The sequence below is a fragment of the Colias eurytheme genome, chromosome 8 (assembly GCF_061535395.1).
Source record: "Colias eurytheme isolate Ceu_HAF_F1 chromosome 8, ilColEury1 Martin Lab GWU primary, whole genome shotgun sequence".
Classification (NCBI taxonomy): domain Eukaryota; kingdom Metazoa; phylum Arthropoda; class Insecta; order Lepidoptera; family Pieridae; genus Colias; species Colias eurytheme.
In genome coordinates, this window is record NC_142987.1 from 6,857,360 (window position 1) to 6,885,336 (window position 27,977).

The following is a 27,977-nucleotide window of genomic DNA, read 5'->3' on the forward strand; positions in this document are numbered from 1 at the left end:
TACACAATTACATAAAATTTATTCATATCACAAACATTTTATAGCATCAAATTATTATTATACATAAATATAAAGTAGAGGTAAAATGAAAGCTCAATTAAAGATAAGAATAAATATAATCACTGAATATATTTATAGGAAGGAATACGAGTGATTTATATGTAATTAAACTAGATATAAGAACATAATAATACACTGGTTATGATCAAAAAAATTGGTTGTTTGTAAAGTAGGTTTACGATCGAGATGTTTACGTGATAACGTCTTATTGGTGGCAGCGCTCGAGATGAGACGGGAGATCGGTCCGTCTCTCTCTCGTTATACCTGCGATCGCGCTCGTGAGGTTTTGGTGTGACACAAGTTTCTGAACATGTCACCCGACTAAAACGATTTTAAAAACGTTATCACGTTAAAAGTACTTAATAAAAAATTTGAATGATACGCAAAGGCAGTTTTAAAATATTCTTTGGCGATATTTTATACTTTTGATACAGGTATAGGTCTGTTATCGAAAGCAGGCGCGTACAACATATTTGTATACTGTTTTGTATTTATTATACTTATATAATATAATCTAATCTGTGAACATATGAACTGTGCAAGACAATAGTAATAGCAGAGTTTTGAACGTACAGAGATAATAATACTTATTTCGCCAGGAAATTATACGCACAAAACACAAAGCTTAAGAACTTATATCAACTGGTTTAAAACCTACAAACTATCTTATGTATTATATCGTACTTATACATGAGCAAAGTGAAGAGCATCTTATATAATAATTGAGGACGATACATAGAAAACACAAAAACAAAGGCCAAATAAAATAATTATTCCTTTTCTGGCAATAACATATACTATCTGAATTAAATCTTGTATTTCTTCGTATAGAATAAAGAAAAATCTATAACACTAGTGAACTTTGTTCAAAAACAAGAACTGTATACGAACTAATAGTATATTATTATAGATTCGTGCAAAACCAACACCATTGTTGTTCTTTTCTATAGTCACATATTAAACACACTGTGTTATTATAACACGTTTTATTAGGGTCATTTTTTTAAGTACTACTTGTCTAAGACCGTCAAGAATTTATTATTTTGTATTGCACTGTACTTACAAAATATGCTTAGTTTTGTCCAGGAGCAGTTAGTTTTATAGGAATTTCACCGTTTAAATTTAGACGAAGAATTTTAATTGAGAAGAGTCATTTTCACCCTTTTGTCATTTTATGAACAAAATAATAAAACGTATACAATATTAAGGCTCAAACAGATTACACAAACCACATAAATAACAACTGCATACTTAACTACTTAAAAAACTACGTACAAACCTTGGTTCTTATTTTAAGTAGCCTTGACTAACTTTCTATCTAAACTACATTACATAGGTACTGGACTGATAATATTTTACTTATAACTTACTAGGTATCATCTACTTCACTGACTTTCTTTCTATTTACAGCACTTAGTAAGGGAGCGTTATTTCTATCGTCTGAGATCACGACTTCCAGCGATTCTTCTGTTGCTAACGATGTATAGGTGGGTGGTGGTGTGATTCTCTTCATTTCATTGTCCTTTATCACTGGGAGGGGTATTTGGCCCGTTAACTCTGGAATAAATGATCATCTTATTATTAAAGTCATATTTTTAATGTATTATTGTACATGAGCGCTTCTGACTGAGCATTCAAGAATATGGCTAAAAAATTGTATGTCACGATTACATCTTTATGCAATGTGAATTTGATTCACTGTACAGTATTATTATGCTGTAGAGTAATAAAATATAAATATTTTTTTATCTTCAAGCAAAGGGGCAGGTACCCCCCTGATGTTAAGTGGTCACAACCAACCATAAACACATGTAGCACTGGTAGCGTTACAGGTGCTTTGCCCGCTAACTATGAGGATGACTTAAAATTTGCTTGCGGCGACGTTCACGCACGGCTACAGCAGCGTTAGCGGTTGTCCACGTGACAATAGTGCGTACAACAGTGCGCACAGGCCCTTATCAACACAGGCCAACACAATACCTTGCAGAGTGACGTCGAGCTCGGTCGCGTTGAGCACGACGAGCACGCTGGAGCCCGCCCCACTGAACACTGCGGCGACAGAAGCGCGCGGCGAGAGAAGTACTAGCGGCTGTCCTCGGGACGATAGTGCGTTCGACAGTGCGCATAGACCCTTGGCCGCTGTGAAATCCGCACCTAAAGTAAGAAAGAGCTGATTATAAAGACGAACGAACTTCTGTTAATATGAGTAAGTCTGCGTCAGCAGTTAGGTATCTAGAAATACAGCACTACGAGGAAGAAGTGCTGCATCTATTGAAATAAATTTTATTCAGATTTGATTTTCAACTTAAATATATTGTAATTTTAAATTTTATAGCTATACTAGATTTCCGCCCGCGGCTTCGCCCGCGTTTTCAAAGGAAAACCCGCATAGTTCCCGTTCCCGTGGGATTTCCGGGATAAAACCTATCCTATGTGTTATTCTGATGTATAAGCTTTATTGTGGTAAAGTTTCATTCAAATCCATTCAGTAGTTTTTACGTGAAAGAGTAACAAACATCCATACATCCATACTTACAAACTTTCGCCTTTATAATAGTAGTAGGATCATGTCGAAAGATCAGGTTTAATTGTTGCAACGTTAGATCTTAACACGATTTCTACTTTAAATAAAAAAATAATATAATTATGTCAATAGTTTAGAGAATAGAAAATCTAAGCTCACAATTTTAAAATTTCAAATATTTATAAATTTTTGTAATGATATAAAAATAGAAATAAAAAAAAAATACTCACCAAGTACATATCGGCAGTCGATAACAACTGGCATGTTCCCGCCTTGTTTGCTTGCGGCCCGCGTCACATATTGGCGAATGTATTCCACGCCCGGGAAGTATAGGCTGTTGCCCACTGTTATCAGGAGATAGTTCATACCCGAATTGTTCTGTGGAGTTAAAAAGTTTTATAAATTTCATAGTTTAAATTTGTTATTACATAATTAGGAGGAAAAAAATATAGCCCGCGCAATTTTTTTATTTTAGCTATCTACTGGTGAAACCATTTTTGATAACAGATTGACCCTCACTCGTTGACCCCGCACAGGTTTTCCTAGTGGGTTAAGCGGGGATTTATCATTTCTGCTCATATTGGATAAAATACTTACTGTACTTTATATTTAATGTGAAATATACTTACTTTTTGCATCTGTATGTGATAAATAAATTTGAATTTTGAATTTGAATTTGAGATAAGTCATCATTTCGAATTTACACAAAACATACAATTAATAAATAAAAAAAAATTGTCTTCTTGGTATTTTTTTACATCTGAAATTTTGTTAGGATAACTAATTATGGTAAGTACATTATTAACCCATTGACCACCGTAAGCCCCGATCGGGGCGCGACACAATAGATTTTCTATTGTGTCTGTGATTCCGAGGACTGATGGATATAATATATATTATCTTGTTCACAATACCTAATTGCCATTGATCTAAAGGCGTATTCAGAAAAAAAAAACATCAAAATATATTTGAGAAGTTTGCTAACATAACTCAAATGTAATAGAAAATTGCATAAATCATACTATAACGATAAATAATAAACCTTGACAAAACTACCACAATTAAATAATTATTTTCATAGTACACCATAAAAATAAATAGGCAGTTTAAACAGTTTGCAATTTACGGTTATGTAATTTTATATAGTAGAGGTCTAGTGGCATAAACAATACATTTTAATTAAAAATACCCTAATAACTTTAAATTATTCGGCGTAATTACGACATTTCAATAAAGAATTCTAAACGTAACCTTGGCAAGACTAAACGTCTATCTATATGCTATTATTTCAAGAGAAATACACCTGAACAAATTTTGAGAAGCATGTGACTTTAAATAAATAGTAGATATGCATCACAAGAAGAAACATGAAATAAAAATTGAGTAAATACTAAATGGTATTTGTGTAGATCATTTTATGGACAGTCTTAAACTCATTTTTTGTCTACACCAAATTCATATTCGATTAGCTCTTCTTGCTTGAAAGAGTAACAAACATAATATTATCTCCTTACAAACTTTCGCGTTTATAATTTGCGTTTTTGTATATTTCTGTAATTTCATTTTTGTCTAAATAATTGATGACCTTAAATACATAAATAATATTATTAGGACTATAGTAAAGTTACAAAAACAGTATACAAACCGTGACAATCTCAGCGTCCAACTGCGGTCTAGCACTGGGATACAGCAGTAGCACAACGTTCAATAACACGCCTGCAACTATTCCCAGTTTCACTCCAACAACGAGGCAAAGCGCGAACGTTTGGTTTTTCTACCTCATTAATAGGACTAACTTGAATTTAGAAAAATAGAATACATACCGTAACAATCTCAGCGTCTAACTGCGATCTAGCACTGGGATACAGTAGTAGCACAACGTTCAGTAACACGCCCGCAACTATTCCACTCCAACTACGAGGCAAAGCGCGAACGTAGCGAATGCGGGCACTAAGTCCACCACATTGGTTTTAATACCTAAATAGTAGGACTACCTTGAATTTCCGAGGGGGTCGCGGAAGAATTCTAACCAATACCCGCGGCCCCTTCATTAAAGCGGCTCGACGGAACACATTGGGGTTTTAGTCGGTAAGAATCCGACATAACCCACGGCTCCTTCCCCGGGGGCCGTGGGTATCTTTGGAAGATTTCCCCACTATAAAAAAAGGACTACTTAGGAAAATATAATACATACCGTGACAATCTCAGCGTCCAACTGCGGTCGAGCACTGGGATATAGCAGTAGCACAACGTTCAGTAACACGCCCGCAACTATTCCCAACTCCACTCCTACAACGAGGCAAAGCGCGAATGTTGCAAATGCGGGCACTAAGTCCGCACGACGGGATCGCCACATTGGTTTTACTACCTGAAAGAATAAAGTTAAGGAGAATTTTAGTCTATATGTTGATATATAAAGCATCTTTGAAGGACGTTATTTATTTATTGGTAATGCAGAAAAATTCTAATAACTCTGATCTACAATATGGTATATATTGTATAACTTTTTATACAAAAAAAGAAATCGCAAAATATCTTACAAAAATTATTATCGTGTCCCTGTTGATATTTCATGAATAAAACTACCAATTCCTAACGTTATAATTTAATTACTTCCGCGTTTTTGCAGAAAATAATAATTTATTCATACCGAATATTGAACTCACGCCTTATCGTGGTTTTGTCATTCATAGGTCGCGGAAGTTTAAAAATAAATCATTGTCTAGACCAGATAACTAAATTGAACAATATTAAAGTTTTTTCGGTTGTAATTTATTACTTATAAAATACTTATAACAACAGTTTACAGACTAAGATGTAATAGAGTAGTATAAGATATATAAAGATACTTTATATGGTATTACCATTCATACGAAAGTCAGGTAATTGCCCGAATTATGTAGGCGAGTGTGTATTTTAATTATTGTATGTATATTTTAATTTATAAGCGCAGTTTGATATTGTTTGTTAATAATGAATTAATTCTCACCTCGTATTCAATCATAAATATCACAGCACAAATGATGACAGCGGCGAGCGATGCCTTTGGAATGTAGTAGAAGTAGGGGGTGAGCAGACTTAGAGCTAAAATCACTAAAATACCTGTGGAATAATAAAAAAAATCTATTAGTATTACTCGCAATATTTACTATTATTTCGGTTACAACGTAATTAGGTATATGTATTAATATTAGACGTAAAAGGAAAACTTGTTTCTAGCAAAACTAGTGCATGAATTTTATAACGGATAGGTTTCGTCACTTGATTTGATTGTTGAAGTTATTTTTTAAATCTTAAATATTGGTATAGGGAAGAATAGAAAAAGAAAAATATAATAATAAAAAAATTTACAATCATTTTTTGTCTAGCTCATGAACAACTACATATAACTTTCACATGTACAAACAGCTCATTAGCTCGTATCAGCATTATTTAAATTTGCTTGAATACATTTGTCAGTTTTATTTATACAAAACAAAAAATAGATTTACCGCTATGCACCGACGCATTCGTAATATTGGGTTTTTTTAAACAATAAATCATCCATATCAAATTGAACAAAATTAACAACGTGGATGCCATGTGCTTACCACATTTTGTACTATACACTGATACACAATCAAAACTGCCTATATTGGCATTTAACTGATAAAAAAACACATTATTGTGAGTATCATAGATTTTAATCCCGGGTCAAAACGGGCGAATCAGTTACAAGATACTAGTTGTAATATATATAATATATTTTGTTAAATCAATTGAAAAAAAAAAATCAACAGCTACACAAATACTGTAAAGCTGAAGAGTTTTTTGTTTGGCTTAAATCTCGGGAACTAATTTAAAAAATAATTTATGTGTTAGATAGCCCATTTTTCGAGGAAGACTAGGCCTATATTATATCATGACGCTAAGACTAATAAAAGCGGAGCAATGCGGGTAAAACCTCTGAGCACAGCTAGTAGACAATATTGTTCGATATTTTCGCATTATTATTAGTAACTTTCAATCTATTTTCGACACGTTTTCCGAGTCAGTTCTGTTCCAGTCATTGAGCACCTAAACAATCGAATCAACCGGATACTAATTACCAAACAAATAGACTAAAACACGTTTTAAATTCTATTTGAAATATGATAATAGTATCATAATTGATATTTTAAATACAGTTTAACTCATTAATGAAGTTACCTATTGGCGCCTTTCTATTAATTTCTTTATTCATATAATATAAACAAGTCAATAACTGCGTTAAAAACAACCGACTTCAAACTTGCACTTGCAACATTTACAAATACAGACAAAAATGCTCATAAAATAAAAACTACTGGGCCTATCCGAATAAAATTTTTATGGGACCAATTCGACACCATCCCGCATCGAACAAAAAAAGAATCACGTAAATCGGTTCAGAAACCACGGAGTAATCGGTGTACATACATAAAAAAAAAAAAAAAAAAAAAAAACATACCGGCCGAATTGATAACCTCCTCCTTTTTTTTGAAGTCGGTTAACTAGCTTTCCACCCGCGGCTTCGCCCACTTTGTCTAAAACCTAATAAATTATATATACTTAAACCTTCCTATCTTTTAAAACAAGCCGCATCAAAAGCCGTTGAATAGTTTAAAAGATTTAAGCATAGGTACGAAAAACAACTTTAGCGCTATAGCGAAACACAGATACGCAAAATTCTATTACAAGCACAATAATGTTCACAAAATTATTATTGAAGCATTTACTAGAGGATGTTTATAAACATTCGCAAACTTCTGCGTTAATAAAATATAAATCAATCGAATTTTTCGTTCAATATTTAGCTAAATAAATATATTCGGCATTTGATCACATGATTCCACGAGTGCAAATTAGATGTAATATAAAATATGTCGAGGTCATTGTAGCGAATATAATATAATCCATTCTATTCATATTCATATAAAATGAATATTTTGTATACGAATATTCTATTAATGAAAATTAAGTATGAGAGGTTTATAACTGCCGACCTCAATATAATATAAGATAAATAATAAAGAAATATACGGTAGGTAGTAGGTACTTTGTGAAATCGACGGAAATGGCATCCCTATAACATGTCTTCACTATATTTTTTTTTAATTATAGCATGCACATTTTTTTCTGAAAATAACTTACTTACTTTTACAATAAAAAACGCATAACGTATGCATTCAACAGAATAATTAGTCTGGTGTTTTTATATAATAAAAACATATTTGAAAAGTAAACCTATACAATTTCTATATCGTTATTTTTCTTAAATAAAAATCGGGAAGCGAAGACCAAGATCTTGCCTGCTGGTAAGTGATGTTGAAGTCTACGATGCGCACTTCTCTACATATTATCATACTGATTACATAATAAAATACACATACATTATATTAAGGCTAAATACCTGTATAAAGACTTCCAAACTGTGTAGCAACTCCGCTAGCGTGGTTAACAGCGCTTCTTGAAAATGAGCCAGTAATCGGCATTGCGCTGAGGAACGAACCCAATATGTTTGCGAACGAAAGAGTTATTAGTTCTTGCGTTGCGTCTACTGATTCACCACTTGCTGAAAGAAACATTTGTAATAGTGCTGTTAAGTACCTATATGACTCTTTTTAATAATTAATTTATTTGGCCAACTGGAAAAGATCCATTTATCTACAGTAAGATGATAATGTTAGAGGCTTTTAAACAGAAGATGACGAAGGTCTATATGACCTTAATTTAAAACTGTCAAAAATAGATTTACTCAAGCTATAATCCTGACCATTTTAGCTAAAGTACTGTTAAGTAAAATATGGGTAGCTGGGGGGGAGATAGATGCCTATATTAACAGAAATAGGGCAAAGTTTTTTAAAATATTTTTTTCTGAATAGTGAAATTTTATGTTAAGATAATTTAAAGTCCGGCTAACTACATCAACCTAGATATAAGGTGTAAAGAAATTGAATATCTGAATTTAATCCTGGCCATAAAAGCTACTAAGCATGTGACTGAAACTTACCAAAGGCCTTGGCAATGGCAACATTTCCCAACACACCAATGATAGGCACAAGAACGATGGAGGAACCGAGTTCTGAACACATTTCAATGAATGATACATTCCTGCCATCCACAACTGTGCTGAAAGGAGGCAAGCTCCAAGGCGGCAGACCATCTCTAAAAGACAAACATTTTAAATTTATTATTATTTTTGAGTAATAATAATAGTGAAGGTATAGTGAAGGTATATATAAATAATAGTGAAGGTTGTTATTTTGGCAATCCTCCTGACACAAGCATTTTATTTGATTACGACTCCTAGGAGTCCAATCACATATTAGTTTAAGACCTAATGTAAATGAAAGAAAATAATAAATAATTGAGTTTTTTTTTGATTCGTCAAGTGAAAAAAAACCTTATAATAATATGCATAAGAAAGACAAAAAACTGTTTATTGTTAAGGACTGTGACGTCAATAACGTTTTCAGTTCGAGAAAATGTTTTCCGTTTGTAATGTTTACTTTTTTCTGTATTGCGTAAGTACTTAATTTAAATGGCTAGGATGATATTTATTGTCTTAAAAAATAAATTAACAGTTCATTGAACCCTATTTTCAAAGAACGCTTAAGATAAATGAAAACAAGTGTAATAACTGTAATTTGCTATCATTAATATTCGGAGATATGACACCATATTTTTTACACATTATCCGAATTACATTATTAATATTAATATCTTAAGTGTAACTTTGTTGTAATTTGTGTTGAAATGTCATGTAATTGGGACCAAATAAATAAAAATGACGCCACATGCTCAAATTATGCCGCATGAAACATCAAAACGACCTACAACATATAATTAGCACCTCCTAGATAAAAAGTAACACCTACTTACTTAACAGTACCAGTCAGTTTGAATGGTGATCTCGAATTAGCTTCCCAAACATACGCCATGACAGAGCATATCAGAACGACTATAGCATTTCTTGATGTTGAGAACAACCATAATGCCTTCTTAAGCCCCTTTTGATCCGCGGCCAAATTTATGTCCTTAATTTTCTGCAAATTATTTACGCTCATGAATATCACAGTGATGTTTGAATTAGTGTGAAATATTGTGGTGCTAATGAAATGATAAAAACCACACGATATTGTTAACGCTTTTGTAGATCTGGGTTATATAAAAAAGTTCACAAGTAGATAAAGTAGTACTATGCTGAATTTAATCATGTTATTTAATTTTGTACAATTCTATTACATTGTAACTTGCATATGGGAACACAATATGTCCTGAAATAAAACAATTTTATTTATTTATTCTTTATCTTTAGTAGGTACGTATATCAGAAAACATTTATAAACGAAAGTTACATTCTAATTTAAATTGGCATTAGTTACATTCTAATTTAAAATGGCTTTGCCAGTAAACATTTTGATATTGATTCATTTGTTCTGATTAATGTATCAATGAAGATCATTGGTGTAATGAAAAATACTGGTCTACATTTATTGGTAAATTAACTACAGTACATACAACTTCATGATTGAAGCAAATAGTTGCCCTTATAGTCTCAAATTGATCGGGTGTATAACACCAAGAATCGTACGTTATATTGATTCTATTATTCGAACTAATTATTCAAAAATGTAGTTATAGACTCGTGAGATACTTGTTTTATAAAATGAACACATTGCAAATAATTCATAAAACACGGAAAACAGTCGACTGTCGACCTTGATTGTTTTCAAGTTGAAATTTAAAAAAGGTGCAGAAAGTAATTTACAATCATTATAATATATCGGTATCTATTACGTTAAAGTATGTTTAGATATTTTTTAACAATTGTTTAAATTGTGAATTTTGCTTATTAAATTGTAAAATTATCAGTAAAGTTGCTAAATAATTATTGATTCAACAATTTCGGATGCAATTGTGTTAATCGTGTTATTAATAAAGTTTTTTTTACTTCAAAGTACACAGAATATATTTTTACAAAATTATCTTCAAATATTCACTTTATGACTACGCGAGCGAAGTCGCAGGCAACAAGCTAGTACTTTTATAATAAGGAAAATCCACAGAACAGTAAAGTAGATAGAAGTGTGATGTGGGCGTGGCCCACGTGTCACTGGTAAGGTAAGATTAGGGCATGCAGAACCGAGTCCGGTTCCAAGTTTCTGAAACCCGGTTCCAAATTGATCTCAGAACCGGGTAGAACTGGGTTACCCGGTTCTTTTATAATACCTAAGAAAAAAATACGAAATTAAACAAAAATAACTGTAAAAGTACCTGATGGGCCTTTTATTTTATGCGGCTTGTGTCTTATTTTATTAAATTAATAAAGAAACAAAATTTCAATACTTCTTTTTATTTATCAGTCTTATAAAAGTACCTTGTTATCATAATATCACATATTATAAACTTAAACCTTATTCATTTCTTATTCATAAACTGTAAAGCAAAAAACCGGCCAAGTGCGAGTCGGACTCGCGCTCCGAGGGCTCCGCACAAACCTATTTTTTATAATGTTGTAACTTTAACATTTTCTCCTTTATCTGTGTTATAAGACTTTACTTTTACCAAATTTAAAGGCTCTGTGTTCATGAGAAGTACCCTGTAGGCTTTGAGTCCCATGCGAATGTCGAAATTTGCGGAAATTTTCAGCATTTACGGCTGTATCTTTTGATGCGTTGGCTTGTGAGTTTGACTTTTTCACAGCACTTGATGCTTGACCGAAGACTTGAGTATTCGATATAAATTTCAGCTTGATACCAAAAACAAAAACATGACTGGATCATTATATGAAACAGTAAAATCAACAGCTTTTCAAAGTAATACACCCGTGGGAAACTTATAGCATCTAAGGTTAGACAACCAATCAGAGCCACGCTTGAGGCGTGGCACGAAAATTCGCGATGCACGTGATTCTGACGTTGCCAGATAGAATAAATTTGTTAAAATAATGCAGCAAAATATGAATAATACTTTATATTTTAATATTTTGGTCGGAACCGGGAGAACCGGGTTTCATACTATTCAGACCCGGTTCTCAAGAACATAAAAAAAACCCGGGTTTACCCGGGTTTTTCGGAACCGGGTAAGCCCGGGTGCATGCCCTAGTGAGTGGGTAGAGGAGTGAGTGGGTAGAGGAGTGAGTGGGTAGAGGAGTGAGTGGGTAGAGGGAGTGGGTAGATGGAGTGGGTGGGTAGAGGTGTGAGTGGGTAGAGGAGTGAGTGGGTAGAGGAGTGAGTGGGTAGAGGAGTGAGTAGGTAGAGGAGTGAGTGGGTAGAGGGGTGAGTGGGTAGAGGGAGTGAGTGTGTATAGGGAGTGAGTGGGTAGTGTGAGCGGGTGGGTATTGTGAGCGGGTGGGTAGTGTGAGCGGGTGGCTAGCCTGAACGGGTGGGTAATTCACTCGCACTACCCACTCACTCACAATACCCACCCACTCTTGGTACCTCTACTCTACCCACCCACTCACTACCCACTGACACACTACATACCCACTATCTCTACCCACTCACTCCCTCCCTCTACACACACTCAAACTACCCACCCGTTCACGCTACCCACTCACTCACAATACCCACCCACTCTGGGTATTGTGAGTGAGTGAGTAGAGTGAGTGAGTGTGTAGAGGGAGGGACAACATACTTTAGGATCCCATTTAAGAAACAAATTCACATGTTTTGAAAATGCTTTCTTTCACCCACTCATTCACTCAACCACCCACTCACTTAACCTACCGACTCACTCAACCCACCCACTCCCTCTACCCACCCACTCACGCTACTCATCCACTCACTCTACCCACCCACTCACACTACCCACGGACTCACACTACATACCCACTATCTCTACCCACTCACTCCCTCCCTCTACACACTCACTCACACTACCCACTCACTCATCTACCCACTCACTCCTCTACCCACTCAGTCCTCTACCCACTCAGTCCTCTACCCACTCACTCCTCTATCAACTCACTCCTCTATCCACTCACTCACACTACCCACCGCTCACACTACCCAATCACTCCCTCTACCCACTCACTCACACTACCCACCCACTCCCTCTACCCACTCACTCACACTACCTACCCACTCCCTCTGACCACTCACTCCTCTACCCACTCACTCATAATACCCACCCACTCTACCCACCCGTTCACGCTAGCCACCCGCTCACACTACCCACCCGCTCACACTACCCACTCACTCCCTCTACCCACTCACTCCTCTACCCACCCACTCACTACCCACCCACTCACTACCCACTGACACACTACATACCCACTATCTCTATCCACTCACTCCCTCCCTCTACACACTCACTCGCAATAACCAGAGTGGGTGGGTATTGTGAGTGAGTGGGTAGTGTGAGTGAATTACCCACCCGTTCAGGCTAGCCACCCGCTCACACTACCCACTCACTCCCTATACACACTCACTCCCTCTACCCACTCACTCCTCTACCCACTCACTCCTCTACCCACTCACTCCTCTACCCACTCACTCCTCCTCTACCCACTCACTCCTCTACCCACTCACTCCTCTACCCACCCACTCTGGGTATTGTGAGTGAGTGAGTAGAGTGAGTGAGTGTGTAGAGGGAGGGAGTGAGTGGGTAGAGATAGTGGGTATGTAGTGTGTCAGTGGGTAGTGAGTGGGTGGGTAGAGGAGTGAGTGGGTAGAGGGAGTGAGTGGGTAGTGTGAGCGGGTGGGTAGTGTGAGTGGGTAGAGGAGTGAGTGGGTAGAGGAGTGAGTGGGTAGAGGAGTGGGTGGGTAGAGGAGTGAGTGGGTAGAGGGAGTGAGTGTGTAGAGGGAGTGAGTGGGTAGTGTGAGCGGGTGGCTAGCCTGAACGGGTGGGTAATTCACTCACACTACCCACTCACTCACAATACCCAGAGTGGGTGGGTATTGTGAGTGAGTGGGTAGTGTGAGTGAGTGTGTAGAGGGAGGGAGTGAGTGGATAGAGTGAGTGGATAGAGATAGTGGGTATGTAGTGTGTCAGTGGGTAGTGAGTGGGTGGGTAGAGGAGTGAGTGGGTAGAGGAGTGAGTGGGTAGAGGAGTGAGTGGGTAGAGGGAGTGAGTGGGTAATATCTGGGAGTGGGTGGAAATAATATCAGCAATGGAGGCATTTCATACCATCGGTAAGTCTTATTTTTATTTATTTTAATTATATTTTATGTTATAACTTCGCTTGTCGTAATTTGTCAAAATTGTATACAAATATCTAGTCAAAATGAACCTTAATCCGTAAGAAATTAGTACTATTATAGATTGAACAGCAAACAAGAATTTCTGGAATATTATTGCAATAAACAAACGAATGTCGCTTTAGTGATGCTTGTGGCGCATATCGACAGTATCGATACTTTAGAAAAGACAATCATTATAAATATAAAATTTTATTTTATTTTTCCTTAGCTTTCATTTGTCCAATTTATTTATAGATTTCCCAAAGACGATTTCCCAAATGCAACGTGACGAGTTAACTGGATGCCGAACAGCACTAAGGGAGCGTCCATAAATTACGTGAGGTGTTTTTGTCCATTTTTTGACCCTCCCTCCCCCTCTGGTGAGATATCATGAGATTTTATTGAACCCCCTCCCTCATCCCCCCATCTCACGTGAGATTTTTCAAAATGTGGGTTTCTTATGTTTATTTGTCATTGTAAAAAGAAAAAAAATTGCTTCGTGCTTTTGTTTACGACTAGTTAAAAATAGTAATTAATATTGCTGAAAGTTATAATAAGGGCCGATTTTTCAATGCTTGGATAAAACTTATCCGTCCAATAAAGTATTACAAGATAATATTAAAATGTCACGTAAACTGTCAAATACAGGCAATTAGAATACGTTTTTAAATTGGTAGTTTAAAGTTTTATACATTATTCCACGAATAAGTTTTATCCAAGCATTGAAAAATCGGCCCTTAGTGTTATAACAAGGTAACAATAGAATATTTAAATCTTAACCGTAACATTAAAATCTTAAGCATGTTATTTGGATTAAATGGACCAAAAGAGTATAATTTGCTTTGTTTGAATTAAAAAAAAATTGCGTGATATTTGCCGACACTCTCCCTCTCCCCAACGTAAGGTTAGATGAGATTTTACTCGACCCCCTCCCCCCCTAAAACAACTCACGTAATTTATGGACGCCCCCTAAGCGGTCTAACAAAGGCCACCGATACAGCAAACCTACGGCAGTTCCAAGATTTAAAATAATGCATACTTTCTGTTTGTATTTTGTAAATATAGATTAATACTATTCTATTCCGTTTTTTATTTAATAATAATAATATAAAAAGAGGTACTTAGTAGTAATAAACATACTCCAAAATGTGACACATTATACTATACTCATATGTATCACTGTTCTGTGGGAAAATCCTTGCAATACCAAAGAGTATAGACAAATAAAATAGAGCAGATACTGTCAGCATGAATGGATATTAATCCGTATATAGGTACCTACTTGTATACACATATTTGTTCCAATTCAATAAACATGTGTCAACAATACTCCCCGTTTTCATATTTATTACTACGGAAATAGAAATGGTAAAATAAATACATACCCTCATTACAAGTAAAATGATTATACAGGTTACTCCCAAGACGCTGTCCGCCAACTTTGCGTTGGGAACGTTCACGATAATCTACAAAAAGTTTATACATTTAATTTATCCAAGTCCCAGAACGATACAGTTACAACTGTAATTATTTAAATACGGTTAAAAATTTCCCCCGCGTATGATTAATTTTTGCAAGTTAAGCATTTCAGCGATTCCTGGTAAAAGGTTATTAATTCGTATACAACAACTTTTTAAGGATCTTCTTAAAGACAAATAGATGTAAAATTACCTTTATTAATATTAGGTACAAATTCCAAAAATTGGTAACAAAAGAAATGTACTAAATGAATTATTATTAAATACATTGAATTCTTTTAATAACTCAGGCCCCGGAATCACAGATACAATAGAAAATCTATTGTGTCGTGGACCGATCGGGCCGTTCGGGGCTCAATGGGTTGAGTAAATAACTAATTAAATTACTTCATTCATATCTGGTATAATACAAAGTACAAACTGTAATTTTGATGAACTAGGTATAGCAAAAGATTCCTTATTTATTTAAATGGCTAGTAAAATATTTTTGGCAGATTCATACATGAATCTGAATTATTAACTTTTACATTACAATGAATTATTAACTTTTAACCAAATTGTTTTCTTAGAAGTATTCTTCCTATAGCTAAATAAAGTTTACCTTTTTGAGAGTATCGAGAAATCCCCTCGACTGAAATTGCAGGCCCAATAAACCTTTCAATTGCGAGACAGCAATTATGACAGAAGTCGCCGATGTGAAACCGACCGTGACCGGCACGGAGATGAAGTCTATCAATACACCTAAACACAGAATACTTTTATTTACAATACGTATTTATTATATACTAGCGCTTTGCCCGCTTTGTCTAAAACTTAATTAATTAAATGCTTATCCCTCCTCGAGTACCACTCTATCAATTAAAAAGAAAAATAACCAAGTCGATTATTTTGTTTTTTAATTTTTGATTTTGTCGCCGAACCTTGATAAGTGTCCAAAGTTTGAATTAAATCTGTTCGTGTAGTGAGTCTTCCACGTTGGCAAGCGATCACCACCCTTATGATCATTTATTCATCTACCTTTATTGAATTATTTATTTGTGTTACCTACATTTTTATAAACAAAACATGATTAAGTATATGACAATTTCGGAGAAATGAGTGGTCATTACATTTTGAAGACAAGCTTATCATGTAATGTAAACAATAAATACATGTTTAATTAGGTTACATACTATTCAATACGTTTTGTGGATAACCTCCTTTATAAATTCGGTTACAATCGATAACATGACCGCTCTTTAAACCTAAGTCCTATTTTGATATTTCACAGTTATTTAAATGAATCAACAGATACTACAATAGTAAAAAAGACATAGACTTTATATCTATCAATAAAACAGAAATACACTTTATATCATCTCCGATACATTTTCTTAGACACAATAAATTGCCAGCAAAGGAAATACAAATGCATTCTTATCATCCTATTTATAAGAGTAACGAGAAACAAGAGGGTCGTTAACCTAGTAACGATAATACCGTACAAGGATTTAAAAAGGGTTTTAAAATTCCAGTTAAGATATCCAGCTGTAAGAATTACTTGGCATAGGGTCGAACGTTGGAGCTGAGTTGTTAGACCATTAAGATCTTCAATCTTAAAAGTATGTACATAGCAATTTTTACTGTGAGTTCTAGTTTTGTTAATTGATGAATTCCTCAAGAAATAAATTTAATTAGTAAATAACTGGTTTGGAAAATTCAGAAAGTATTTTATCTTTTGATTGAGTTTACATATTATACGTTTTGGGCTTTTAAATATGCCTGATTGCAAAATAAATAGTATATGTAACTTACCCAAATGCAATATTCCCATAATCAACTGAACTATGCCTGTAAGGAAACATAGTAGGATAGCATAGTCGAAGTTTCGTCCCTGTATTTGTTCATAGGTCATGAGAGCAAGCAACGCAGTAGGACCCAAGGTAATATCTTTACAAGATCCGAATACAATGTAAATGAAGCAGCCCATAAAGGAAGAATAGAGCCCATACTGAAACAAAATATTCCATACAATTCTTTACATATCTTCCGAGTTCCAACGTTTAAAAAACATGGAGAATCTCAATTTACGACGAGAAATATAGTAAAAAAAATACGTTTACCGCTTACAGATACCAAATAATATATTGATATAGTATGCGACCTAGTTAACAAAAAAGAAATGAGAAATAACAGGTGAATCGAGTTTTAATGGTATTGAAATATGTACATAATAAGACGCGGTTGTTTTTACAATTGTGGAAACGTGACAAACGAGATTCGTCTGGGGGTTTCTTCTGCATTAATATTAAATAGATACCTTTATATTTAGATGTATTGAATAATAATATAATAGAAGAAAGGATTAATAATATTGTCGATATTACATATGGCAATGAATGCAGCGGTTCGTGCATTCGTTGGTAAACATGTTAACAATGTTGATGTCGATGAAGTTGTAAGGATTGTATCCTTTCAGTTCGGCATTATGTTGTTATTCCTTCCCATGAATTTATTAAATTAAATGAACAGCGAACGTAAATAACAATTGATAAATTGAAAAATAATATCTTGCTCATCACTTTGCTAGGTAGAAAAATGAGTTGGAAGTTGGTTGCAGGTAACGCACTCCGTGACACAATTATTATACAACTTCAAAATAAGGTATGTCGGTAAAAATTCAGTAATTACTTTCACATTTCGAACGTGATGTATAAGCGTTTACAATATTTATAATTTTACTGTTTACTGATAGATTTGTTTATAAACGCATCTCACAGGATACCTACGTATTCATGATAACGATCTCAATTACCTGAGGTGGCAAGCCGGCCAGAGTCGCATAAGCCAGAGCCTGTGGAATTACTGTTAGTCCCACTGTAATACCCGCTATAATGTCTGCAAGGGCTTTCTCCGAATTATATTCCGGCAGCCATTTTGTAATGGGCAATCTCTTGTGCATGAGGCGCCTGTACCATGATTGCCTTTTGAATCTCTGCTTGGACGGGGACGGCATTATTCAAATTATCTGCAAGGAGTCATCACTGTTATTACTCGTATCAATTACAATTCATACACAAACGGATTGAACAGATGTTGATATAAAAAATGTATATAATATCAAAATAACAAAGAGCGTAATTTAAAAAGCAGAAACATAACATAAGCTGCTTTCTGCAAGAAATATTCTACCGTTGCGTTGGTGTTGTTCAAAATTTCAAGTAACCGGTTAACATTATCGTCTTTAATAAATAAGTAATCCATAAAAACTATTAACATAACACTCTTCCTCTTATCACAATGATAATAATGTTTTGAAATTACATATTATTTTTTTAGACCTAATAAAATGTGTAACCTATGTGTTACAAAGATACGAGGAGTGAAAATTCAATGGTGCGAAAGCGTCATTCTAATTTGCATCAATACTGTCGTCATCCATAATAGCCTGGATCATAATACACAGTGCCAAATATTCAAATGATTGAATAGAGTTATAGACTACAAGCCCACATAGGACAAAAATATGGGTCAAATGAACCACCAGGGGACATATCTAGAACGATAGCAGAGCAAAAAATAATAAGATTCATCACTATGCCGTCACTTGTAAGCTGTCCAACTGAGTGCAGATGAGAATTGAAAAGTACAGGTAGACTCGGTAAATTTTGGTCATATATTTTTGTACGGCATTCTTAACCATCGATAGATCCATTAAAAATAATAAGAAACCGCTCAGTGCCGTACAAAAATGGTGGTCCACCAAGACGGAATTTTTATTTAATTTCCGAGAGTTACCGGGGGTAAATTTGGTCATTTGACCATGTACGGCATCTGTGTCATACTATTGCTATACTGCTTTTAATCCATTATTCCGCAACGCCGTACAAAAATCATGGGGACAAGGGGAAAAAATCGAGAGATGCAATCCCCTCTCTTTCCCCACTCCAGGGGGTCATTTGACTAAGTACGGCTTCGGTTCCAAAACATTATCTAGCACTCAAAAGTACTATTAAAAGCAATGCCGTCAAAAAATAATTGTTCTTTTAAATGTATACCAATAATCATCTTAATTTCATCGAATTCTTGATATAAAGAGCTGTAAGGTCATTTGACCCTGTACGGGAACTTTTTTTTTAACATGATATTGTAAAATTCAATTGTTGTATAGTATTGCCGTTCAAAAGAAACCGTTCTAAAAAAAGTTATAGAGAAATGCAAAACCAGAAATTTTGTTAAAGTTTAAACATCGTAGATTAATGAAATATAATAGTTTTCTACACTTTATCCGTTGTTTTAAATAGTATTAACATAGATAAATTAGGAAAAAACGATGCCGTACATTTTTGTGCAGACCACATCTTTTAGGTTGATGAAAGCGACGAAAGCTACAATTTTAAGAGTGCTTTATGGCCATTTGATACAGTACGGCATTAACATATTTTTACCCAACTACGGCAAAGCAAAAGGAGGGTTATGGTTGTTTACAGGTCATGTATGTATGTTCATCTATTCCCTCGTAACTTCTAAACTACTTATCAGAATTCGACAAATTACATATCATTAGAGGCGTCTGAATTGTTCACTGGATAACCAACGACCAGCTAGCTAAAGGCTATATGGGGTTTCACAAAATCTAATGTGGCGCCCTCTAGCGGACAAAACATACAGATTAAAAAAATAAAGTTAAGATAAATATGCAGTGTTTGGTATCATTTGAAAGCGCTTTACTTGTACATTTTGAATATGTATATGTCACGGCTAAAGGTAGGTGAGAACATAAACTTAAGATTAGCCGGCTAAACTTAGGTTTATTTTCGACGAGGTGTTAATGTTAGTTTGTTCTATCTTTAGCCGGCTAAACTTAAGTGTAACCGCAGGCCCGTGGCTAAAAATGTCGGGGTGGGTAGATTTGGTTAGCGCCGGGCCGGTGGAGGGCTTGAGGGGCCCGCACAGTGCCAGAAAACACTCGCCCTGTTCCTTACATGTATTATAGTAACCAAATCTACCCACCCCGACTCAGGGCAGAAAGCTGGTGGCTAGGTTAGGTTAGGTTAGAACTCTTAAGACCCGCACGAGCCGAGCGAGCGCAGCAAGCGTGCTGCGGCAGCAGCCGGCGAAGTGCCAGAAAACACTCGCCCTGTTCCTTACATGTATTATAGTAACCAAATCTACCCACCCCGACATTTTTAGCCACGGGCCTGCGGTTACACTTAAGTTTAGCCGGCTAAAGATAGAACAAACTAACATTAACACCTCGTCGAAAATAAACCTAAGTTTAGCCGGCTAATCTTAAGTTTATGTTCTCACCTACCTTTAGCCGTAACATATATATTACTAGAATTTGCTTGTGACTTTACCTGTATTCATGGACTGATTGCATATAATTCACATCTTTTCGTTCATAGCTTTTTTATTAGTTCATCAATTTAACGGAGTCCATTCCACCTGACTCCGACTTTCCAAGGTGATAATTAACCACCTCGAGCTTCTTAATATTAATGTATATTTATATTTTATTATAAAAATATAAAGCAAACATTTCGTTATATGGATTTTTTTCTTTTTCAGATTTTTCCCCTTTGAACCAACGAAAATGTACGGCACATGAAAAAATATTATCTATGCATAAAATACTTTAAAAATAAATTTATTTCGTGTTGTGTCAAATGACCCCCTGGAGTGGGGAAAGAGAGGGGATTACAACTCTCGATTTTTTCCCCTTGTCCCCATGATTTTTGTACGGCGTTGCGGAATAATGGATTAAAAGCAGTATAGCAATAGTATGACACAGATGCCGTACATGGTCAAATGACCAAATTTACCCCCGGTAACTCTCGGAAATTAAATAAAAATTCCGTCTTGGTGGACCACCATTTTTGTACGGCACTGAGCGGTTTCTTATTATTTTTAATGGATCTATCGATGGTTAAGAATGCCGTACAAAAATATCCCCTGGTGGTTCATTTGACCCATATTTTTGTCCTATGCGGGCTTGTAGTCTATTAACGTTACCTTGACATTTCACGGACTCTTGTTATAGTTAAAAGCAGAATTGCAACTTGCAAGCAATAAATATACAAAATTATTCTTTTAATTGATTTAACAAATATTTTAAATACTTTATGGATTATACCATTACTTTAAGAACATTAGATACAAGGCTGGATATTATGGCAATCGAATTAGTAATAACATTAGCAAGGACCTCGACGGAGTAGTTGCAATAAAATGGAGAACCATTATTAGTAGTTAGTATTACATGACATAAAACGCGAAAAATTAGGAAATTGGCTCGTAACAAATGTTAAGTGGAGGATAATAAGCTTTAATGAAGGAAATTATTATGTTAACTCGCATGACCAAATGGTCAGATAACATTGAGCTAATGGCTGTCAATATTAGTGACGTCATAGCACTATGACGTCCACATGTGAAATATGCTAGATAGGATGTTTTCGTTAATGTTTGTCCTTAAAATAATTCGAAGTGGGTATATTATCTTATCTTAACAGATAGTTTGATATTTTTTATTGAATAATTTATTTACGTGTAAGTAATATATTTGTGTATTGTAAATGCATGTTGGTCTGATAACATTGATATAAACAAATAACGGTAGATATGGGACGTCCTTCGAAATGACTAGTAAAAAGTGGACCCTATTTATTATGATTTTATTTTGTTAGTTTTTTTTTTAAAAACAATAATTTGTACATATCGTATTAAAGTCGTTAATTCCAGAACCCAAACATAATTATAAAAAATAATGCAATATATATCACATTCACTACAAAATGAATCAGTGCATCTTCTTGTGCATCCTTGTATTAGCTTTCTTTCCAGAAGCCATAATCGATAGAAATAAAATAACTCACTTAAACTAAAGTAAATAAGTCAAAAAGATCGCTATTAAATTAAAATACAGGGTGTCCCAAAAAGTAGTGATATACTGAAGCTGGGAAGTAGAGGACCTAGGGGGCTATCCGAATCACACCCATGTATGTTATGCGATTTTTCGTATTTTCGGAGTTATGACGTTTTTTTTTTTAATTTTCACCTATCGCCGAGTACCATGAGATTTTCACTCATGGTGACGTCAATTATAGCGGAAGATGCTTGATTTTTTTTGTGTGCTAAGCTGAAAGATAGGCCAATTCAGTATGGTAACATTTACTATCGTTAGATCTTTGAATGGAATAAAAAAAAGAATTAAATGCGAAGAAAGATAAAATTACCCAGTATGTTCACCACTTCAAGGGCCCGTAAAAAAATAAAATCACATAAAAAAAGTTTTCCGTTTGGCTTTTAAAAACTTGCTCTATCTATCAGGTAGCTACCCTGCTTCCGTTCATCACTACTTTTTGGGACACTCTGTATATTAAAAATAAAAGTTATTTTTTGGAATACTATACATATGTATGAAAGTTATCTCTGCATCGATCTAATCATTCAATAGCTATGTTGATCAGCTAGTCAAGCCACTAAAACATTCTTTATAATAATCAAAGACCAACAATTTATGGCAGACATGCTATAAGCCGAGGTCGGTTCAAGTTTTTAAACGTCAGGTTACCGTGAATTCTTCATTTATGCTTTTTTTAATTGATATTTATCACTGAAGATGAATATTTAATTGCACTGACACAGATAGAGTGACTATTATAGCACGACTAGGCATTGCATCCAAGGTGAATCTGCCAAGCTGTTAGCTCAAATTTGAATGTGCGTAAACACAACATTTTATGAGAAATTAAAAGATAGCCTTGTGCACAAATTATAAAGTAATTTTAAAGTGGTAAATTCGATACGACTGCTGACTCCTGACCCTGTATATACCTGAGGTACTTGAAACGTGCAATAAGGATTTATTTTAAGAATAAACAAATTATTTTAATTAATCGTGCAATAAAGGAATTTTTCTTATATTAATTTAACTTTCCTAAAAATACACACACAAACTGAAAATCCTGAACACACCGTAGAAACGTCACATACTAGTACCTACATATATTCATATGATACTGAAACATAGCGGCTAATCGAATTTACGATAAAATAAGATTATAATCGACCACTGATATGAAATGATATTTTATCAAAACTCGGGTGACAGTGGCCTTTCCATAATATCGTAGATCAGTTACACGAGACACAGATAAGAGAAAGTTACTTAAGTAATATTCAATTGAAAATGCTTAGAATATACTAGGAAGATATATACTACACAACATATTTTAATGGTTAGAAATTAGGCATATATTAATCGGTCATTGGTCTTCTGGTTTTAATTTTGATACTTACTTAGGCATTAGTCAAAGTTAATAATATTATTTATTTCGATTTAGGTCCCAAAGAAACACTGACGACCGTCAATACAACATTTAAAATATTGAAATTAGTTATTTAGTAGTTAATTATTAGAAAAATTGAAACAATCTCAAAGAAACAAAACACCATTAGGCAGTGTACTACAATTACTATAATGAAATATAAAAATATTTAATCTTATTTATATTGAATGTATCCGTTTCTATATTTCCAATCAATGCTCTTATCATTGACATAATGATCGTGTAGAAGGGCATTAGTTTTTTAAGGTGCCATTGAATAAGCTTAAATATAATCCTATATCCCTAATCCCTATACGTTATCCAAAATAAACTAAACAGATAATTTTATGTATTGTTTATGTGATGAAAATTTCATAAGTCTTTAATATCAATAGCTTCACTTTAGACTGGAAAACCATTAATAATAATTCTGAATGTATAAACGTTTGTCATGTACTTAATTAAACCATTACGTCTCAATTAACATTCCTATATTACTTGCTACTTCTCGCGCGTATCGTAAGCCAATTTAGATTTGAAACATGTCTCGTAACATATTACGTTGATAAATTTTAGTACAAGTATTTAAATTTAACGTTAAAGCATTTTAAACTCTCTGTATTAATAAATAATTCTTAGTTATTACATTTTATATATTGAATATGTTTAATTGTCTTCGCACTTTTAAAATAATCTCCATTACATCGCCTTGCGCATATAATCAAACTTATTTATAAAACAATTCTTTTTCTTGACTATTATTCACACTTAACGTTATCTATGGTGTGGAATAAACGTGTATACTTAGTATAGACATTAAACTTTTTTTTTTGTTAAAAAAAGAATGATCTAGTTAGATTCTAGAAAAACCTGAAACCTGTTAAGGGATACTGTATGGTAAGGAATAAATTAAAGTTCCAAAAGCTTACATAATCCTATTTGCAATTTTAATCTATTTACATATTCCTATTTGCAATTTTCACTTATTTATAAACAAACAAAAAATCTTCGTAAACTTATGAAACGTAACATTGGACCAAAACGAATGAAATTGTTACGGATGATGGACGGTTACAAATACGATACATGTTGCGTATTCGAGGAAAATATTGTCAAATGAAACAAGAATTATAAAATAGATATTATAGGCGTCTTTTGATTATTAGACAAAATAAATATAAGTCCATGCATTTTTTTAAAATACGTGATACAATATCGTAAGGAGAGTAAATCGCTGCTATTTTCAAATTATGGTATTCCATTAGTCAGAATAATATTACTATTATTTCATATCCTATAAAATCCACGGAGGCTTTTAGGAAGAGAGCATACTATTCCCTCATGCACTGAAGGCTGTTTATTTTGACTAAGTGTCCTGTCCCTTTTCCATTTCTAGGCATTAGGCAACACTCGTAACTTCGGTGTAGTATTCGTATTCTCTTAGGTAGTATTTGTATTCTCTTTGACTTCGGTTGCGGACTGCGATAGATTATGGGGGGCGCAATAAACTAATCACACAATGCTTGGCTCGTTTGCCTGCTAAATGCTAATACATCAATCGACATATTAACAGGCATACTTTTATTATTTTATGGTGAAATCTAGTGTTCTTATTTGTTGGAAATACAGCGAATTGTTTAGTAGTAAGTAAAAATCTATGCACGTTCAAATCGTTAATACCTACAAGCCCCGTTCAGTTTGCTACATTCTTTACTACGAATAATACTTTATCGTTATTCGATAAAAGGAGAACAAAACAGAAAACAGTGCATACTAATAGCTTATTTCAGGGCCTAAAGTATGTTTTTTATTTGAAGAAAAATATACCCCGAACAAGATGAATTGCAAGATCGTTTTAGGCGGACATACGTGCAAGTAATAAATAAGTAGTATCAATAATGTCTTTCAATTTTTTTTACAACTTTATACAAAATGTAAAGGTTCGTATAGACTACATAAAAATACGGCCAATTTCCTATTTATAATTCTCCTATTTATTGCACAAAAAGCATGAACAGTGAACAACTTTGTTTACGTTACAAGCCTACCCGCCAAAATAATAATATTTTTGATGTATCCCTATCAAATGCCGTACAAGTTATACAATTTAATCATGTAAACATTCCTGTAAACACACGCAAGTTGGCTGGCACGCAATCTTACTGCTAGAGACGTTGTACTAATCATAAAATTACTTTGCTATCATCCAGGTTTTTAAATTGAACATTTTCTTGACAGTCAACCTCATTGAATGACTCCTTGGTGCAGTGGTCAACATTAAGTTTAATACCCAGTGGAGATTAACAAACAAAAAAGAAAGAAAAAAATGTTTCTGTCTTCCAGGACACAGAACATAAACGGGACTACACTTTTACAGTTTACTGGTAAATGGTAATAATTTGCCTATTAATTACTGAAGCTTATTTTTAAGCCAGAATAGTAAAGTATTACTCTGGTTCGACAAATAATGTTCAGGATATAAGTTACGGGAAAGAAGCTTGTTCTAAAGTCATTGTGATAAAATAAAACCACTGACAATTATTATTCCTAACAGTTTTGAATTGATTGAACAGCAATTGAAAAATCTTATAATGTAAATAGTATAAGCTGAATCGCTTCTTACTTAACATCTTATTTTCTTACTATCTTTCTTTTCTTATAAGAAGGGTTTCTAAAGTAGGTAATAAAAGTGACTTTTTTAAAGTTTACTTTTTATTTTAAAAGTAGTTTATTTTCAAAATACTTTACTTTTTATTTTAAAAGTAAAGTTTACTTTCAAAATAAAAGTAAACCTAAGAATTACCATTTAATTTCCCACCTACAGCACAATTGTATACTTGCATAATTTGATACAAAGTGAAGATGCAATGAAGTGACAATGAAAAAGATATTAGAAACTATGTATACAGCTTATAAAAAAAAACCTTTATAACAAAATCACATTTTAATATTTATTGTTCATAATTAAATGCCATTAAAATTTCTAGATTTTTTTAAATATATTAGTTAAGTACAAAGGACATTCCCTTTTAAAGCATGGTCGGGATAAGAAATTGTACCTATTTATTGTTTTTAAACATTCTATCAGCAAAAGGCAGGATACAAGAAATATTATCATGAATCCCGAGTTACTATTGATATTCAAAATAAATTTAAAATATATTTAATTGGTATAATAACTCTACTAGAATACATGCCACAGTAAATACTAAATACCTAGTTGTCCCTTAATGTAAAAATCTCAATTAATTTTTTGAGATTTCTTGAGTTTTATTTTATAAAATAATATGCAAACTTATATTATACCAATAATTTAAATACCTGTATAAAATTAAACTAATTTTAAAAATAAGAATTACATTATAGGTAGGTTATATGTTATTACTAGTGAATTATTAATTATTTACATGATTTTTTTTTTTACTTAAGATAGGGAAGCGCTTGACCACAATCTGGCCTAATGGAAAGCTAAGATGCGGTCTAAGATGGTATGCACTTCCCTAGTAGGTACCGGTTCACTCTTCACTTGAATAATGAATAATCATGAATAAACTTAATCAAATATATTTTTAAAAGCTTAAGTGGAGTTACTATTCGGCAAGTATATTTTAAAATAGTTACATTTGGATTATATTTTCATACTTAAATACTGAGTTATTTATTTAAATTATTTTTTTAATTTCTTTCCTGAATGTAAAGGCTTATAAGTGGTATCATATTATGGATCTACTTATATGAACATGCATTCCATTTATTTAATATTTAAATAAATAGCTGACTTACCTTTCCACGTTTTTCAATTTGAAAATTGGTAAAATATGGTTCTGTCTCTATCCTTGCACAAATAGATGTTATGCAGGCTCCATTCTAACTTAAACTAAGCGTGACACATGAAAATCACATATCTATTTATCGGAGCTTACAATAAGCAGCATTTAACGAGTGCTTTATTCAGTTTTACTTTTATCTTACTGAACTTTGAAGTAATCTCACTGTGTTGTGTACAATCTAAAAATCAACATTCGACTGTCAAGAGTCAACTATCAACTGTCAACTTCCAACATCTTACTGTCAAATGTCATTAAAAGAGGCAAAGGTTTACAGCTATACAGCTTAAAATTCAGTTTGACATTTATAACTGTACTATTATTAAAAACTTTTTGAACTAGAGCCGTTTAATAAGTTTATATTTGACTGTAGCCGAAAGAAAATGAATTACCTGCTGTAATATTTGTAGATGTGATATTTGGAAGACATTTTAACGATTGATAATAATAATATTAGCGTACATTATACAAGATAATAGAGTCAGTGGTAGTACAACTTAAATATTTGTCGATTGTTTTTTTAAGGATTCTAAGTAAGTATGCTAAATACTTTTTAATTTTTTGTTAAATAATATAATATTATAATGATT

The 27,977-nt window shown here is 33.7% G+C and overlaps 1 protein-coding gene across 1 annotated transcript; it reads right to left on the bottom strand.

Moving 5' to 3' along the window:
• Positions 1 to 27,602, bottom strand: LOC149906581 (sodium-independent sulfate anion transporter-like). Its single transcript, XM_090104709.1, has 13 exons — positions 27,344 to 27,602; positions 18,043 to 18,255; positions 17,043 to 17,238; positions 15,850 to 15,989; positions 15,156 to 15,236; positions 9,467 to 9,630; positions 8,595 to 8,749; positions 7,995 to 8,156; positions 5,574 to 5,686; positions 4,779 to 4,952; positions 2,815 to 2,962; positions 2,041 to 2,214; positions 1 to 1,617 (listed from the first exon to the last, which is right to left on the bottom strand). The coding sequence occupies exons 2-13, from the start codon at positions 18,241 to 18,243 to the stop codon at positions 1,430 to 1,432; spliced, it is 1,896 nt and encodes a 631-aa protein (XP_089960835.1). The 5' UTR covers positions 18,244 to 18,255; positions 27,344 to 27,602; the 3' UTR covers positions 1 to 1,429.
• Between the last annotated feature and the right edge of the window lie 375 nt (positions 27,603 to 27,977).